Raw genomic sequence first — 19,058 nt, forward strand, 5'->3', positions numbered from 1 at the left:
CATCAACGATCAAGTTGCGATTAAATTTTGTTGTCTATCGGTAATACAAACGAGATTGAACGCAGGTTCAACGTCAGACCTTCCGATCTCAAAACGTTTCCTGCTTCCGTCTTTTATTCAATTGCTGTCAATTTCTCCCTTTCTGCCCTTTCCCTTTTTGTGTAGCGCCAAAGAGTAGTTCGTTTGAATCGTTTTAGAAGCTCTATAGATTACTTTTCCATGTTTTGTTTTAGACAAGGTATGCTTATAGGAAACTCTTGTCTAGAGCTAAATTGTAGGCCTTGTTTTAAAAGAAACTATTTTTTCCAAATGCTCGTGGCTCCGTAGATTAAATCCAGGTCGTTTTTTTTAATTTAATTTTGTGGTTCTGGAGAGAGAACGCGCACAATGTTTTATTAAAGCGAAGAGCGAGGGTGTTAATCCTTAATGTCAGTGGAATGTGCGACGCTACTGAATAGATCTTGTATGTGATAAAGGTGTCAATATGGTTAGGAAACTGCTCTCACTGCTGACGCTATTCCCCACCCCCTCCCCCCTTAATGCGTGTCTCGCGAGTCTAACACGCAATTCCCCACTCCCCTTAGCTTCATGATACATTCATAAGCAACTTACTGGGAGCTGCACTAGCTACTTTGCTGCCCACGAACACCCAAGTAATAGAACAAGGCCCCAAACCAGGGAATACCTGTCGCCCGTCTTGACATGCAAGCGAGGTCAAAGGGTCAGTTCTTAGCTCTTATTAACCAAGGTGGAGGTCTGTATGGGAGAATCGTAACCGAGGTCGTGAGTACAGACCAAACGCAGTGAGATCTGTACACACGACCGAGGTCAAGATTCTCCCATACAGACCGACTTAGCTCGGTTAATGAGATGTTTATTATATGGTAAAGAAGAAAACTTTAATTCGTTTAACGTAACTGGTTTGCTGACAGTTTGCTTGCGAACGGCGATGAGCTTAACTTAAACCTGCCGAAATTTGTTCGTCCTCTTTACTTTTTTTTTTGTCATCAAGCTTTTTGGCACTTCCATGAGAAGAAAATAAAAGAAATGGTGAACATTTTTGTATTTGAGTTTGCTACTTTTTCAACGCAAAATGAAACCGGTCTAGCTAGATGCCGGTCTAGATGGGAAAATCTAGACCGCGGTCAATATCGATTTCAGCCAATCAAATTCGTGAATTCGGTAGTTCCCAGTCTTTGTGAGACACAGCCATATAATAATGTTTAATATTGATCCTTTCACCTTGTGCATGCGTATGTCTTTTTAAATAAGAGTATGATTTTACCGCAGACTCAACAGCAATGACAGCTATGAACATTCGATTCATTTTGTCTTCCTATTCATTGGCCGAGAGCCTACCACGTGACTTACAAATAACTGCCTACAAATAATGGTCTGCTCATGCGTAATACCGTCTAAATGTGTTTTACTGCAAGTATACTAACATGCTCACGCGTAATAATTAATCTGTTCGCCACTAACAAATCACGAGATTTCGCTCAAGCTCGGCCAATATAATAATTGTTAATTGTCTGCTACATGATATACGTGTTATCTGACCCAGTTTTTTCCCAGTAATTAAATAATAATAATAACTATTATAATTATAATATTTCGGTGGCTCAATTAGCTTGCGGCAAGAGATTATGATCATATTCTTTTGCTTATGGATGTGATCAAATGCGCTTTACAAACTATATGAATGATATGAATAATTACAAATAATTATTTACAATTCTAGTCTAAAGAAAAAGAAAACATATCAAGAACTATTCCTTATAGCAATTCTAAATCTACAAAACTGTCATCGTCCCCTATTGCACTCGTTAGTTGCACTTCACCATGAACTATTTGTTATGAATGCGTCTTTTATATATCATATCACTGATCTGCGTTAGAAACGCAAACAGGGATTTAAAAAGAGTTGACGCCAATGTTGTGTCGAATTGTAGAAATCTCTACGCAAGAAAGTCTGCTGTTGTGCAATTTAGGCATTCTCTGACGTCATAGAACAGAAGAACACAGGCACATGTATACTGAGGGAACCTTTTTTGATTAAAAAAAAAAGCGCTGGCCAGGGTCCGATGAGCTTTGAGTTGAATTGAATTGGTACGGAAACGGTGTGCAATAACAGAACAAGAAAACATTTCAACAGTTATTGAAGCTTTGTACTTCTCTGCGGAAAAAAAAAACACAAATACGTAAGGTAGAATTGAACTGAGAGCTCCCGGATGACTTTTTAATAAATGTTTTGTTATTTTTTTTTCTAATTAGAAATTATATGTTTATTGTTAGAGGGGGACAGGTGCTTTACGGTGTTGCTATGTTGATTTTGCTGTGGTGATGCTGTGAATAAAGTCCCACCTTGCGGTGTTCTGGTGATCTCAAACCTTACGGTGTGCGGTGTAAAATGAAATTGTTTCCGGTGCTGTGGTTTCTTGTTTGATCTTTCCCAAACCTAAAGCGTCTGAGGTCAATAAAGTCCTTGAATGAGTTTAGAGCTAAAATATGCCAAATTTCTTTCGAACATCTATGTAATTGTTACTTATGTAAATAGCAGTTTATTGTACTGTATATAATATGCGATTTTATTACTTTTTTATTATCAATACTATTTTATTTATTTATTTATTTATTAATTATTTTCTTGGAGAAATTAGCTATACAGCTACTCTTGTAAATCCGAGGTGAAATAAAGGTCATGTATGTATGTTGCTTGGCTGAAGATCGTTTGCAACTGTACACTGAGGCACTGAAGTTTTTCCCTTCAACTATTACATAAAAACAAAAGAAGCTGTTGGTTTTGAATATCACGCACCAAATTGCTTGAAATAAACAGTGGAAGTAAAACACTACAGATAACGAAGCTGCATGAACTGTACAGGTTTTCTTTTTCTCTCACAATGCTCATAAAATCATGTTAGTTTACCGTACTATTGTTCTTATTGTCTAGCCAAATAAGAAAAGTGGTTAAAAGCAAACCGGACCGTAATTAAAAAATATGTTCCCTAAAGAAACACTGAACCTAATGTATGGTGTGTACAGTAAATAAGTTGTGAAAATTTGAATATGGACGAAAACTGGAATACACTATATACATTTGCCAAGTTTCAAATTCGAAAGCTGAGGTGACGACGCCATTCTGTTTTAATTTCAATTGTGCAGCTGTCTCTGATGTGACCGCTCAACAAACTGAATAATTAGTCTGTTGGGACAAGCAATTGTTTTTCTTTTCAATTTCCGTAGGCGTGAATCTTTTAGAAAATTTAACGCCTGAAAGTCCTCCGAAATCTCTTTCTGCCAGATCGTTAGGATCATTTAGACCTCGCAGAATTAAAAGATGAATCTTTTGGCTTAAATTTTAGAAGTTTTAAAGTCCTGTAGAAAGCTCGTTTTGTCCTGTCTTGTTTAATAAAGAACTGATAATGAACTACGTAATTTTTCTCATCACGGGCATACGTGTTGTTGGTAAATCTGATCATAATTTCGTCGAAAAACACGATTACTTTTAAATGATCTTTTGGAAAGAGCTTCTAAACAGGATATCACAAGGTGGACTAGTTCAGATAAAACATCATTGTTCACTATTCATTTTATCGGCTCGATTGACCGCTCACATTAACATTTAGAGAACCCAATTGTTCATCTGCCGTTCCACGCGAATACATGTATATGTGGAGGAAAACGCGAAGCGACCAAGTTCCGCGTATTTTGGAGAACGCGAACGGCGAGAACGCGAATAAGTTGTGAGACAGATGACAGGGTGCACTGAACAAATCTATACAGCAGCGAAATTCGAAGAGAAAATATAAATTTCTTTTCTACTGGACGTCGTCCCCGGCGACGCAGTCGTCATTGTTTAAGGTCCCTAATTCCAGTCATCAACTACAACTCGCGTGTGTAAAATTGCGCTTACTTAATTAGGTCCTGTTGTAACCAGGGTATTGTACATCTATGGTATTTGGAGTTTTTTTTCTCTGTCAGCTGAACCTCGAGAAGCCGTTAAGTTTACTACGAACAGATTTCTTAGCTCAACATTTTCTTACAACAATACTTGACTTCACGGAAGATGTAGGCTCATCTGGAACAATATCGTGCACAACTGATCAAAGATTTCCAACGAGCTTTAGCGCTCGTTGATTAATACCTTTACTTACAACTTTCATACTGTCAGTGCTGATTAATTAAACACTACGAAAGCGTAGTTTTACCAGCGTTTCGCGAGCGCTCATTTCAGTCGCCTCTGCCGAACCTCTCGCACAGTTTTTCCAAGGACTTGCCTGAAGTGTTGGCTGCGCCAGATAATGAGGCAGGGATTTATAGTCGAACTCATAAACAAAATGGTAAACCCCCACGCCATTCTGCTCTCGTCTGCGCGACCCATGAAATCCAACACTATATCGGGAAAGAAACACGCTAAAGACGAGGCCACTAAAATGGCCGAGGTTTTGGCGGCTTCGCTTTCGTATTGCAGACTGGCTGTTTGCAGCTGGGTCGTGGGCGAACCTTCCAACGAAACGATTTTCGTCTTGTGCTGCTTCACCAGCCAGAAAAGCCCAACATAGCCTGCAATCCAAGCAAGTGTCATCGCTAGATGAACATAAGCTGCGACTAGTTTTCCCGCATCAGTGGCGAAAAAGACACCCACTGCTATCGACGCCACCCAAACCAGAGCGATTGCGATCAGAACTTGTTTCTTAGAAACGAGAAGAAAGTGGGCGAATGGGCGCGAAAGCGCTTTCATTCGGTAGAGCGTCATGGCTACTAGGTTTGTCGTAGAAGCGTGTAATGTGATGAATGCTATAATGGTGAAGACTAGTGTATAAGTGGAGCCTGTCTCGTCAGCGTTGTTCAGAATCGCGTGCACGTACATGGGTTGTGAAATCGCACAATTCATAAAGTCCGCAACGCACAGGCTCAGAAGCAGAAGATTTAAACCTTTTTGTAAGTTCGGGTTCTGAATGATGACAAACGCCACCACTAAATTCATCAAGCTTCCAAACACACTGAGCAGGGAATTGAAAACCGCGAGAAAAACGAGATTAGGTTCCGTCATCTTCAAACTCCAGAGTAAGACCCTCCCAAGAAGTCTACAATCGGCTTCACGCCAGCGGTAGTCATATGCTCTTTTCTGGTGTTAGGACCGGTGCTATAAATCATGAGTGTGGTTCTTGTAAATATTTCATATTTAGTCTTAGGATAAAGGATATTTAAATTCAGCATTATTATTCAGTCGATGAAATACGTAAATTGAAGGGCTGGCATCTCTTTCAGTAGAACGCGACAACGGGTAAACTGCTCACACGCGATCTGCTTGAACGCCGCTTACAGCAGATCAAGATAAGATCTTTAACTTCGACTTCAATTCTTTGCACAGTGTAAAATAGGACGCGTTTAGCACGGCAATTTTGACTCTTTCCTTGTGGTCTTTGGTAGTCAAATAAGCCAAGCTTTGACATTTATCTTAGCACATTGACACCTGCAGAACAAACATAAATCATTCGATGTCCACTGATCAGGAAAATTTAAATTAGTTCGTGAAACTGAAGATTCAGCAGCTGTTTTCCGTCATAGGAAAGCAAACTTTACAGCGGCTCAAAAGTTCTCTAGCAGATCAAACTCATCATAATATATTCCTTCTTTTTTATCACGATCTATCAGCACACGATTTTTTAAAACACGACAAGCGATAAAAAAGGGTTGGCAGGTGTTTTTCTCCACAGCTTTTCGCAAACGTAAGTGTATTACTGCAAGAAATTGCGCAAATTGGAACTCCGTTTGTCGGCAGTGGAGCATTTATTGTTAGCTTCAAGAGAGTTTAGCGGAAGGTTTAATTAATAGCCAACAGAGGAATATTGAACCATAAAGTTTCTCCTAATATGTGCGATTCGCGACTTTGTCGCACGTAACTCGACTCAGCGTTGAAAATCGACTGCAATAACCACCACTCTTTGTAAAATTCCAATAAAAAAAAAATAAAGACAACATCAACAAAAGGAACAAAAGCGGTGCAGGTTGTTCTAGTCATCTCTTCGTTACCTAGCAACAATTTGACGTTGCACATATCGACCTCGTTTTCAGGGCACTTTCCTCTCTATCCACCAGGACACAATGACTGTTATTTCTTTATTGAATTACTATTTTAAAACATTTCCAGCTAATAACTATTACTACTTTTAGGTATTTACTTCTAGAGACAAAATACCCTAAAACCATCGTGTGGCATAAGGTACAAGAATCCTATATGATAGATTTATGAAATAGAAAATCATTTAATAATATATAGATATTAAGGAAATAGCGAAAAAATTTTTAGTTCATTTTTTCACATGTGAGAATATTGATGTCGTCATGGTTACGGACATGTCAGTGGGACATGTCAACGTCAGTGAGGTTGAATTTGACTTTTTTAACACAGAAAATAACATTTTGTTGAGGAGCAAACGAACTTAATCTTCGCGTTACCTAATTTTCTAATTTAAACCTTCCTCAACTAAGGTGACCATTGTTTTTGGGACTTTTAAAATCAATTAATAATGCAAGAGATGTCTTAGATTTGGATGTTTCATCAATACCTTGCAATATGATTCAACACGTGCTGATGGTACCTCTCACTTGTTTGCTGAGCTCTCTCGTGAGAGATACCATCATCACCAGAAGATAACATTAGTATCTCCGCGCGTTCATGTAATATCCTTAATGTAAGTACTTGTATAGGAATTTATCATTCGCGTGGACCACCAATGGAAAAAGATAATAAACTGCTAAGTCCACACGTTATTTCTTGACTGTCTTTGACTTTTTACAGTTCCTAACTAATAAAAAATAGCAGGTTTGAAAAATATCTCCATCCCCCTCCCTTCAGATGGTACGTGTTCAAAGAGGAGAGAATATCAAAAAATGTAGTCTTACTTCCAAAGATTTCATCAAAGGAAATTCTGAATAAAGAGAAAATTTACATCAAGCGTCCATGTCCAGATTATCGCCCTGTTGGCGTGGACACCTTGCTTGTGTTGTCATGCAACCCTTCTGAACATTCAGTGGATTATTTATTCTTGTCTTACTCTGGAGAAACTAGGTGTACTGATGTTGACTTTATGACACCCTGAGCTTGTCAAACTTGGCTGTATCTTGACCCACAGGAACTGCACTTTGACTGAGGCTAAGGGAAAAATAAACAAACTTTTAGCGTGGTTTGCTATCTAGACAGTGCTATCTAGGCAGTGTGTAGACATAGTCGTGCAAAACACGATTCTACGTATTGAAGATCTTATTAGTGAACTTGAAGTTTTCAAGTACAAGTTAGTGATTTATGAGGTTGACATTCTTTACCATGCTCTTTTTAGTCTACACTGCAGGCGTTATTTTGGAAAGGAACGCTTGATAAACTAGGTTTTTGATGCCACCATCTTGGATTGTAATGAGATGCGTGACTGGTAGAGGGTTGGAGCAGAGAAGGGTGGGGGTTGGGGCACTTGAAATAACCTTCCCCTCCACCTCCTCCCTTGCCAATTTTTGCCTCCTCACATCTACTCCCTTAGCAAATTTTCCCTTGCTCCAGCCCTCTACAGTTACCAAATCCAAGATAGCGGCCTATTATGAAAATGTGCACTCGCATGCTCAAAATATGCTTGCACTGCAGGCTATGCTCTTTTAAGTTAGTAAAACCACCGTGAGCTTACATCATTCTGAATACAGAGTGAAAAACTGAGATATAAGGTAAAGTCTATGTCAGTCCCAAGTGGTGCATACCACCAACGAAAGCTTATCCTGGTTTCTGTGACATTAAGAGACTAGGAGTATTTGAACTACTCCTCCCTGGATAGGATGCTACTCCACTGCGGGATTACCCCCCAGCATTAAATTTGCTAACACCCATTTATACACTTAAGTGGAGAGAGGCACTGTGAGAGTGTCCAAGAACACAAGAACACAACACAATGACCCCAGCAAGGGCGCCAACCTGTACCACTTGATCATGGCTTGCTTATCAGCCGGACTCAAATGAGTGACAGAAATCGAGCCTACGCTTGATCTGGAGTTCAGCATGCTAACCACCAGGCCACTGTGCCTCGGCAGAGGGTGAGGTGCGTCACCACCTAAATAGTGAGTGCACTGGATTGCAGAATGAGTGAACTGAGTTCAAGACCTGGATATCAGTTCACTGTAAACATTACTCTCTTCAGGCTTGGAGGAGAAATACTTATCAATGGTATTAATAAATTCCTAGGCAATCTGACAATATTTTGGAGGGTAATCTACAAGGGGTTTGCAACCACCTAGAGAGCACTAATATCTGTACTTTATACTCACTTGATTGTTTTAAGGCTGCCATGTGAATTGACAGCCTCCATTAATGAATTGAAAACTGCCTCAGACAATCCGGTAGAGCCATTTCCAACTGTCGACGAATGACTTTCTCCACCTCAACAAGTAATCAAAACAGTGCAAGTTAATTGAAGAGAAGATTGAACACAAGAAAGTCGTAAGATAACTATACACCACCCAAAGGGCAAGTCCAAGGATATGCTGATGGTGTAATAGTGATCAACACAGTCAAGTATTTTCAGACTTGCAAAATCCCCACCACACTCCCATCTCATTTCATCAAATATCTCATGAGCGATGATTTTCAAGAATTAGTTGTAAAGGTATAGTCCACTTCTCTTGGAGGTGTCGTGGCCTCATGGTTAGTGTGCTCATCTCCAGATTGAGCGGCCCCGGTTTGAGCCCTGGCTGGGGGACATGGCGTTGTGTTCTTGAGCAAGACACTACTCTCACAGCGCCTCTTCCCACCCAGGTGGATAAATGGATACCGGCAAACTTAATGCTGGGGGTAACCCTGCGATTGACTAGCATCCCACCAGGGGGAAGTAGAAATGCTCTTAGTTCCTTCATGCTACGTCAACCAGAACAAGCTCCTGCCTGGTAAGCCACATGGCTCATATGCAGACTTTACCTAGTTGCCTACCTATGGTCCATTCTAATCTTGTAGATTGGAGAACCAGGTAGCTAACTGGTGCAAGTTCATCATCTTTAAGAAGAGGCAGGGATATAGCTACACCCAATGAAAACAGTGATAATGTGATGCATTTCAACGACAAGAGGTCAAGACTTTTTCTGATGACTAGATAAATGAAGTCATCCATTCTCACAACTTTTCTTCTTGTATTTGCCCTGAGAGGCTTCTAAACATATAGCTGGCAAGTCAAATAGCATATGAGCAACCCTACCTGCTTGACTTTCTTCTGTCCCAGAAATCACTGGGTTACCAAGCTGCAACCCTTCCAACTTTGGTAGCAATGACAGTGCAGGGACTAACATTCCAAATCCAGCTTCTGAAATCTTGTTTCCCTGGAGATCCAGTTGACGCAAATTAGGAAGATCCTTGAAGGCTGAGATTAGAGACTCCAATCCATGATCAGTTAAAAGGTTGTGTGCAAGCACCAGCCTCTCCAAATGTGGCACAGAAGAAAGTGATTTTGCAAAAGAAGAAAAACCTTCATCTGTAATCATGTTTGACTGCAGGTGCACCTCTTGGATAGAGACCATTTCAGGAAAGAACCTTCCCAATACTTGAAGAGCTTGCTTGCCAACTTGACTGTGCTCTATCACCAAAGATGTCACTGAAGGGTTTTTCAACAGAAAGTACACCAGAGCTCTCACCCAGTAAGGGGTAGCATTAAAATGGTGCAGCGTGACCACACCAGGAGGCATTTGAGACCCTAGCTTATAAGCCAAGTGTCCCTGATGAGATTCATACAAAGACAGAATACAAACTTCAAAGAGAGACTGCCTTAAGCTCTCATCCTCGTCAACTTCAGCAGTACCTTCCAGGAGCAGAAGCTCAAAGACAGGTTGAAAGGCATCTCCCAACAACCCGGGAGTGAACAGAAAAAGCACAGAGCTTAATTCTGAGGACAGGCAGTTCATGATGTAAACACTGACTTGATCAAACACAGATCTGTCAGTAAATGCCTGCCTGATTTTGTGGCTTAACCAGAGTGCTGCCAGAAATTCTTGGTAAGATCTGTGAGAAAAGCGGCACTTCTGAACTGGTTTGAGTCTGGATGCACCCATCTCCTTTGACAAGAAACCAATGTCTAACGCACCTTTGTTGATGCATTTCTTCTCAAGCTCAGGTACATCAAAAAGCAATTGATCATTCAGCAATCCATTCAGGGAAATCTCTCCCAATGACAGAAGGCTTTGGAAGAGATCATCCGGAATATCTTGCAGCGAGGAGAGGCTGCTAGGATCAAAGCTGTCCTTGTCAGATTGTCTTGCATAGTGTCTTTTCACAAGCAAGAGGGTGAGCTCAATGAAAAGAGAGGTCATTGATGAAAGCAAGTCTGCTTGAGGCATTTCTTCCCAAATGGCACAAATAAGCATTGCAGTGAGTGGAATTCTTGCAATGTTCTCTGCAACAGGGTGCATTTCAAGCTGTGCTATCAAGCTCTCAGCCATGGGCACATCATCTTGAAAGTACTTGAGAACAAATTCATGGATGTTCTTGTTGGTAAAACCAGTTATCTCAATGCGGGAATCCATGAACCAGTGAACCCGTGACCCTTTACCAGGTCTTGAAGTCACAATGACGGTGGCATTCCTGAATATCTTCCCCATGATGAGGTCTTCCACATCTTGCAGTTGTGAAGGATTAACTTCATCGTAGCCATCAAGAATGAAGAGAACTTTTTCTTGATTTGAGATGATATACTGGAAAAGATAATCTGCAGAAAAAGAAAAATCCCTTGGAAATAGCAACTCAAAGATGTCACTCTTCAAGTTCCCTTTCACTTGTTTGAGTTCAATAAAAAGGACAAGCTCAAAATGCTGTAGGTTAGGATTTCTGCATGCCCAATCATACACCATTAATGATGCAAATGTAGTCTTGCCTACACCTGCTTGGCCCTCAATGAGGATACGCCTCTGCTTGGAAGAATGTGAACGAGGTTGGAAAATCTCAAAGTAAGACTCCAAGGGTTCTTTCTTAGTGCTTCGTCCATGCTGCGTTTGCGTGATCATCTGGAGGTTGGTGTAAATGTGTTTGATGTGAATATAAAATGATTTATTCCATGCAAGGGGCTGTAGCCATCCAATTACATCTTTGTAAAGGTCAAACAGAGTATCTTGCATTACACTCAATGGAGATGAGTGATCCTCCCTGGCATTTCCTGCAAACCAAAGGAACATTATTGTTTACACAATCAAATGCAACTGGAAAAAAAATTAGTCCCCAGACAATTAGCCTCAACCAGAAGTCAATTAGTCCCTACTTAAATCAATTATCCCGCTGAGTCGCTCATGACTCAGGAATGTTTGATAGTTGGGAGGGCTTTGTAATATCAAAGCCCACTTAGCAAGACAACATGGTAATGCTTGGCGGGAAATAAAGGAGTGTAATAAGTAATAGCAATTGGATTGAGTGGAGTACAATTCAGGGAGTAATTGCGCCAGTAATTTCAAAATTGGATGAGTGTGAAGCATGAGGCAAATTTGAAATTATGAGCACGACTACTCCCTAAATTGTGCGACACGAGGTCCAATTACTAACTAATCGTATTTATAACAAAATTTCAGAATTATTAATGTCTTTAGAGGACTTCTTTTGAACGAAAACGTCTGTAACGCTTTTCATAAGTGTTGTTGTTGTTGAAAACTGTAGACAACAGTGTGAAGGAAGCCAGCACACGTAATTGATGAACAAATCAGGTGGGTATCCAATTATGAAAAGTTCCAGTTGGGTACCTGTAATTGGACACCCATGTGATCACATGCCAATTACGTGACAAAAAGGTGCACGGAGAACCAATCACGATCAAGAATTTTGCTATAGATACGATTAATAAAGAAATTAGGTCTAAATGTACCTGGTTAATTTTCATTCTTCTCAGACTACAATTGAAAAACCTTGTTCCTCCATCACACCCATTCCTCTGACAACACCCATGCTTGGCTGAACAAACAGGTCTGCAGTTACAAAACTATATCATATTTACAAGAAGAATAAGGCCCACGCCAAAGGCCGAACTTTACTGGAGATGAACTAAACTGAGCAATTAAGTTCATGATAAGTTCGACATTTGACCCAACTGAGTTTGTCTGACTGAATTTAGATTGACCAACAAGTGCTAACCGTCTGCTTCAGACGGGTAGACCGGGCCTAATTAAATTAAGGCAATTTTTTTTTTCTTGGGGGGGGGGGGGGGGGGGGGCTGATCGACTTCAGGTTGAGGCCTGATCGATTTACCTCCAAATTGTTAGAGGCTAGTTGCTACCGCAAATCGACAACCGTAAGTATAAAAGCAACTGTGTCATGATAGATTGCCAAGCCACCGTGAATATTAAGATGGTTACAACCCCTACCTAGCAAGCTATCCCTCAGTTCCAAGCGATTTATTCCGCCTAATATGGCTGCCAGAAATTCCTTGTTATCCGGAGTTAACAAGTTCCTGTTTTCAAGCTCATCAAACAACTCCAATGGCCTTTTAATTTTTTCCAATACTCCAACAGGAATGTGCTGCTTGCAAATGAACTTCAACTCTACAAGCTCTCGATCAGTGATCTCGTTGGACAGTGACAACAATTTCACGCGAAATGGATCCATTGCTCAGAAGTATATTATTCTATCAGATTCTACGGAGTTGTTCTGTTGCCTTAGGTGCAAGCATCACTCCGACCTCATGTTGCTTTCCACGTTGGAAATACGTGATGGTGTGACCCATGAGAGAGACGCATCCATTACATTCTGAAATTACTGAGAGAATTCGCACTCAAAATAAATATCCAGCGCGCAAGAATCACGAAACGCAAGCGTGACCGGGAAACGTAGAACTGATTGAAGGACTGGGATAAAGTTTACACAGAGTTTTGCTGTAGGATGGGCTCGGGAACATCATTTATAACGAAAACGAATCTTAAAGGAAGAGACATAGAACTATTCCAGTTTTAAATTGATTTTGTGATTAGTAAACTTAATTTGCAATAAAAAAATTCTTGATCAAAAATCTTGAAACGCACAAAATATGGGATTAACAATCGTTATAGGGGATACCCCCTGAGTACACTTTCAATTATCTACAAAATGGCGGCCGCGATGAGGGTAACTTGTTGTTTTCGGCGGTTGATTGTCAGAACAAATCCATTTGGACCAGAACATTCACTTTTGACCAGAATTAAGAACAAAAGAAACTTGAGCTCAAGCGTAAATCACCTTTCAAGTGGAAGTTATTTTCCCGTGCGGAGTGACTGCATGCTGCCTGAAAATTGCTTTGAAGGCAAGGTCGCTTTTGTCACTGGCGGAGGGACAGGTCTGGGAAAAGGAATGGTCAAAATGTTGTCTGAACGAGGTGCCACTGTCGTCATATCCAGCAGGTGCTATTGTTAACTTAATTTAAAGCTCAGCGATTTTAAAAAAGAATAATTAAATTAAATTTTGAAGCAAATCAGGTTAGGATGGCAGGGGATGGGTTGGGGTGATTGGCTGCACCCCCCCCCCCCCGAGAGGGCAGTGGCGGATCTAGGGGAGGGACCCAAAGGCCCCCCTTTATTTTGGGTAAAAAAAAAAATCACAGAAGGAATAGAAGCCGGCAGGGCAAGCAAAAAAACTGGGCTCCTCCTTAGCTCAAGGTCTAGATCTGCCACTGGAGGTGTGTTCAAAGAAAGAAAGAGTAAGGGAGGTGACGCCGTGAGTTAAACCTCCAAAAGTACCATATGATTAATATACCCTCCCTCCCCCCTCAAAAAGATAATAAACTTAGCATGTGAGTACTGTAGTGTACGTAAGTCTTAGATCATTGTTATTACTTCACAATAATGCTTTCTTGGCCCTGTCCACATGTATCCGGATATTTTTGAATCCGCAACTTTTTCTTTCTGGATTAAAAAATTTCCCTGTCCGCGCGTAGCATATTCAAATCGTATTTGCCTGTCCACATGCATCCGATGGTATCCGGATTCACTGTGGAGAAACTAGGCCTACACGTTGTGCTGCCATATTGGTTAATTGTTCGGTAAGAGACTGGACACGATTTTGCTACGTTATTGGACTTGAAAATATCTGGATTCACCATCCACATGTTATCGGATTCATCGCGGATTTATTTTTTTTTCCACTCTGGAGAGCGTATTCAAAAATATCCGGATTTGCTGCTGAATTTGCCGGATGCTTGTGGACAGAAGCTGTATCCGGAAAGAAAAAGTTGCGGATTCAAAAATATCCAGATACGTGTGGACGGGGCCTTAGTAAGTAATCTGGTTGGTTGGCTTAAGTTCACTACATCTCAGATAAACATTCAGCCTAATTGTCATACTCATGCTTTCTCAAGTTATAATTTGTGTGCTGGCTTACATTTATGAGTGTGAATGTGGGCATCGAAATATTTTGAACATATTTTTATAAAGGAAAAATTATGTTAAAAATTTGCTCATGATTTTTCAGTGAATTTTATTAGATTCAATAGTCAAGACGCCCTAGCCTGTGTACACAGGGTATAGTGTGCAATAAAATACTCAGAATGATGCACCTCATGTCTCACCATGTGTTTCAAATTTCCCACATACTCAAAAAACATAACTAGTGGTATATACATTGAGGCACATACCTTAGTAAATTAATTTTGTGTACTACAAAATTTTCAATTTTACTTGTACATAATTTTGTATTAAAATTATTCACAGAAAGCTTGAAGTTCTTGAAAAGACAGCTGAAGAAATCTCCAGAGACACTGGAAACAAAGTCAGTGTGTACTAGACTACAAAATATACATGAATTCCATGTGCATGAATGACATTAATTAATAAGCAGTTTTAATCACTGTCCATGAGAAAGAAAACCTATACCTGGACAATATTAAGTCATTAATATTATTATCTATGTGTGACATCATGTTGGGACAAGTTGCTGCAGTGGTTTTTACAATGACCTTCCACTTTGCCCTACCCCCCTCTTGCACCCCTCCCCCCAAGTGAAAAAACGAGAGATCAAGTGGACTGGTGAGACCTGTGAAATCTGGGTAAAATGTTACAAGACACATGACACAAGACACAAATTTTGTTTGTCAAACCAACCTCTAGGGTATGTTTTTCTTTATAACTGTAGACTGACAGGTTTCAATTTGTAGGTTTTCCCTGTAGCCACAGATGTTCGAGATCCGAGTCAAGTGGCAGCCGCTGTGGACTTCTGCGAGAAAGAGTGTGGCCTCCCTGATATAATCATCAATAATGCAGCAGGGAATTTTGTGTCTCCAACGGAGAGATTGTCTCCAAATGCATGGAAAACAGTGATTGATATTGTTCTGAATGGCACAGCATTCATAACTCTGGACATTGGCAAGAGATTAATAAAAGCACAGAAAGGTAATTAAATGACTTGATCATTTTCCCAGGATCAGAAGGGCTATTTGATCTTTTTCTGAGGGCAGAATAGTCCATACACAGTGATGATGAACTAACAAGTCTTCATCATTATCCTGAAAAGTTAACACAGACTGAGCTTTCCTGTTTCTGATATGGTGTCCCTGAAACTCGGAGAGGGTAGTAACCCTTACCCTACCTAGAAACTGCTTTGTTTTTTAAAAACATTTCAGATTTCCAAATGTTAAATTGCACTTGTCGAGAGACAAATAGGACAGATTTTATCCGGTATAAATAGGCCCTTTGCAGCTAAGCCATCACGTGACCTACTTTTCATAAAATTATGGGCTATAACTTAACGAATGCCAGAAATGGAAAAAGCATGTCGCAAATATCAAAATGGCCAAGTTTGAGGCCCCCATCATTAGAGACTGAGATTTTATGATGGTCTGAATTTTTGAAAGAATAAGAAGATTTGTATGGGAAAATGTTGCTGGAGAGCAAGACCTTGCTCTCCAGAAACATTTTCCATACGAATCCTCTAAATTTTCCGAAAATTCAAACTATGGTATAAACTTACTCGTTTTTTCCTGGGGCCTCAAACTTGGCCTCTTTGGTATTTTCGATGCGTTCTTCCCATTTCTGGCATTCTTTAAGTTATAGCCCATAATACAAAAATTTTTTAGGAAAAATTTGGTCACGTGACCCCAGCTGCAAAGGGCCTATTAAAACTGACCAGAGTTGTCAACCATATCCAAATTGGTCAAAATCTCTGTCGAAGTTTTAGACCAAATGGCTAAAAGCCACACCCTTTGGCACCACATGTGACCCATCCTAAAACCGGAAACGAACACAAAATCTCCAGTACTGATATCACTTTCTATCTTTCATGTTTCGTAATAAAATTTTAGTGTTTCATGTTTAGCAGGTAATTGATTTTTAACCATGATACCTCTTTCCTGGCTCGATTGGAAGTGAATGGGATCTGTTTCATTTGTTTGTCAGGTGCAAATTTCTTGGCCATCACCACCATCTATGCCAAGTCTGGTTCAGGTTTTGTCGTACCATCAGCTGTTGCCAAGGCCGGTGTAGAGACCATGACCAGGTAATACACTGTAAACACCAGCATACAAATTCTGCTCTGTGAACAGTAATAATTATTGAGAACAATTATTGTTCTTTGTACATCTCTTTAGATCACTTGCAGCGGAGTGGGGTAGATATGGGATGAGGTTTAATGCCATAGCTCCAGGACCCATTGAGACCAAGGTATTCAATTAAATATTGTTAGCATCAGAGTATTTTGCATGCTTTGCATGCCTATGTCCAGAAGCGCTGGAATTTGTTTCAATCTCACGATGTAATCTATTGGTTAGTCATTGGGCTAACATGAGCAATCATGTTTTATTTAAGAAATAGAAAACATGTACCGTGTTTCTAGCGAGTTATAGAAACAAGTTAGAGTGAAAGTTTGGGAGAACGAGAAATGCTGTGGGAACACAGGCCATTAGGAAAGTGTTTCCACAGCTTTTTCAAACTCTCCCAAATTTTCACAAGTGTTTCTTTTACTCCATAGAAACATGGAGAACACTCTTTCTATTTCTTTTAGAAAATGCCATGACGAAAAAAAGAAAAACGACTTGTTTTCTTTGATCAAAATGTAAATTCTCTTTGCTTGCACCATCATTACGTCAACAGCTCATGCTAGTTCTGTGTTTCTATCGAGTTATAGAAACACAATTTTTAACCAATCAGCAAGAGTATTTTCTTAGGGCCGTTTTCTAAATGCCTTTATTGGTTGGTTTGTGACACTAATGACAGTGCTGCACCAGTATAATAATTATAGGCAGGTAATGCGTGGAGAGAGCTGTGTGGCTGTTAGTAGCTTTTGCACACATCTTTCAAACATATCACTGCACCTTTATAATAATTAATATTATGTTATTTGTTGTTACTGAATTTATGCTCTTATTGCTAACAGTAAATAAAGATTTTACAAGGTCCTAATGTGTTTTTAGGGTGCTTTCAGCCGATTAGATCCCCAAGGAAGTTTCAAGTCAGTAGCTATTGAACGCATCCCAGCTGGCAGACTTGGCGAGATCCCAGAGTTAGCAAACCTTGCAGCTTACCTTGTCAGTGATTACTCCAGCTGGATGACAGGAGAAGTATGCATTTATCATGAAATATCATTGTCATAGTGTTCATCCTTTAATTTCAGTGATCAATTCTAGTATGCAAAAACATTTTCTTTTCATGTCATCAAGTACACTGCCCTGCAAGGAGAGTCTTCTTGGAGACTCTGCTTGCAGGGTACAAGCTGATACAGGTGACGACAATGAAGAAAATCATTGAACCTATCTTTGTAAATGTTACATTAATTTAATGAAGTGTTTGACAGTCTGTGATGAGAATGGTTAGTAAATAGTCACTAACAGTCATGACAAACTTGCAAGCACGGGATGCAAGGTTTGCCAAAACTGATTATGGTTCCTGCCTCTAGCTAGTTCTTCAAAAAATGATCAAGGGTGGTATTTGGAAGTGACCATGCAGTTGCTGGCATGTACCATAATTTGAATATTATAAGCCACAGTTAGTTTTCACAGAGTTCACTTGCAATTTTCTGGTGAAGCAGATGGCTCAGGCTATGGGTAATTCTAAAGAGACCAAGGGGCAGTCCGTTGGGACAAGGAAAATGTCACATGTGATTGAAGGCATTCTTATTTTGAGAATAAGAACACCTGATCACAGGTTTCAAGAGGAAAATGGAAGACAACTGGGAGAATGGATTCAAATAGGAGAAAGAAATACTTAATATTTTTTCCAGCAATTATGATGGACAGATAGTGGGGCAAGCCAAATCTCAGATTTTAATTTATTTTCTTTTCAAAATACTTTGCTAGCTAATTCAATATACACCATTCTTTGCAAAAATAAAAATCATTGCATTTTTGCAGGTTATTGCATTTGATGGAGGAGAGTATGTCTCTATGGCTGGTGAATTCAATGAGTTCAGAAAGGTAGATACTTCATGTCATAATTCTCTTTCTTTGTTTGCATGTTGTGAGCTGTCAAACTTCAATAACTCTTTTAAACTTTTATTTTCATGCCTTTTTCACTTTTAGATTCCAAATGAACAGTGGGACCAGCTGGAAGCAATGATCAGGAAAACAAAGGGCTCTTAAACATTATGTTTACAGTACCTCATGAGATTTATCAAGGCCTGGAGGGCATTGCTCTAAGTCAGACTAAGAAATCAATTCTATGAACAGTCAATTTATTGTGGAACTGTCATCACAACTAAGTTAAAATAAGGACACAAATTAAAATAGAAGTTGCCCCCAAAAATCGTTCAGTGCAACTTCTGTTTTTGTACTCTTCTTAGTGTAAGACAGTTTATGGACTGCTATATTTTACCTTGCATCACTGTGGTTTTCAAAGAATAAAATTTATTATATTATATTGACTTTTTGAGCTGTTTCTGCCTCCAAACTTGACAACACAAAAACCTCCCATCCCTATAGTAGAGAAAAAACATTTCACTTTTCTTCCTTGTTATAAAGTGGGCAGTCATTAGAGTAACTGAAAGCAAGGAACTACATTTCCCAAAAAGTGATTCTTAAAAAATTTCAACCCAGTTCTTGTCTCTACTCTTCTTTGAGTTTGGGAGGCGAGAAGGGATTGGAGAGAAAGAGGCACTTTGG

At 39.8% G+C, this 19,058-nt stretch overlaps 3 protein-coding genes across 4 annotated transcripts; 1 reads left to right on the plus strand and 2 right to left on the minus strand.

Annotated features, from left to right (window-relative positions):
- Positions 1 to 4,228: 4,228 nt before the first annotated feature.
- Positions 4,229 to 5,056, minus strand: LOC110065855 (uncharacterized). The gene has a single exon (XM_020773023.2). The coding sequence runs from the start codon at positions 5,054 to 5,056 to the stop codon at positions 4,229 to 4,231; it is 828 nt and encodes a 275-aa protein (XP_020628682.1).
- Positions 5,057 to 6,112: 1,056 nt separating this feature from the next.
- Positions 6,113 to 12,871, minus strand: LOC110065844 (NACHT, LRR and PYD domains-containing protein 12-like). 2 transcript variants are annotated; one of them, XM_020773010.2, is made up of 4 exons: positions 12,370 to 12,871; positions 9,234 to 11,177; positions 8,314 to 8,425; positions 6,113 to 7,162 (listed from the first exon to the last, which is right to left on the minus strand). In XM_020773010.2, exons 1-4 carry the CDS (start codon positions 12,608 to 12,610, stop codon positions 7,096 to 7,098), a joined length of 2,364 nt encoding a protein of 787 aa, XP_020628669.2. In that variant the 5' UTR covers positions 12,611 to 12,871; the 3' UTR covers positions 6,113 to 7,095. The 2 variants fall into 2 exon arrangements, with proteins under 2 accessions (XP_020628669.2, XP_089154898.1); XM_089298772.1 differs by lacking the exon at positions 12,370 to 12,871 and adding an exon at positions 11,874 to 12,034.
- Positions 12,872 to 13,040: 169 nt separating this feature from the next.
- Positions 13,041 to 18,820, plus strand: LOC110065845 (2,4-dienoyl-CoA reductase [(3E)-enoyl-CoA-producing], mitochondrial-like). Its single transcript, XM_020773011.2, has 8 exons — positions 13,041 to 13,377; positions 14,683 to 14,740; positions 15,126 to 15,360; positions 16,363 to 16,462; positions 16,554 to 16,626; positions 17,376 to 17,522; positions 18,312 to 18,374; positions 18,480 to 18,820. Exons 1-8 carry the CDS (start codon positions 13,088 to 13,090, stop codon positions 18,537 to 18,539), a joined length of 1,026 nt encoding a protein of 341 aa, XP_020628670.1. The 5' UTR covers positions 13,041 to 13,087; the 3' UTR covers positions 18,540 to 18,820.
- The last annotated feature ends 238 nt before the right edge of the window (positions 18,821 to 19,058 follow it).

The sequence above is a fragment of the Orbicella faveolata genome, unplaced genomic scaffold, assembly GCF_042242905.1.
Source record: "Orbicella faveolata isolate gen_17 unplaced genomic scaffold, um_ofav_v1 contig_3, whole genome shotgun sequence".
Lineage (NCBI taxonomy): Eukaryota > Metazoa > Cnidaria > Anthozoa > Scleractinia > Merulinidae > Orbicella > Orbicella faveolata.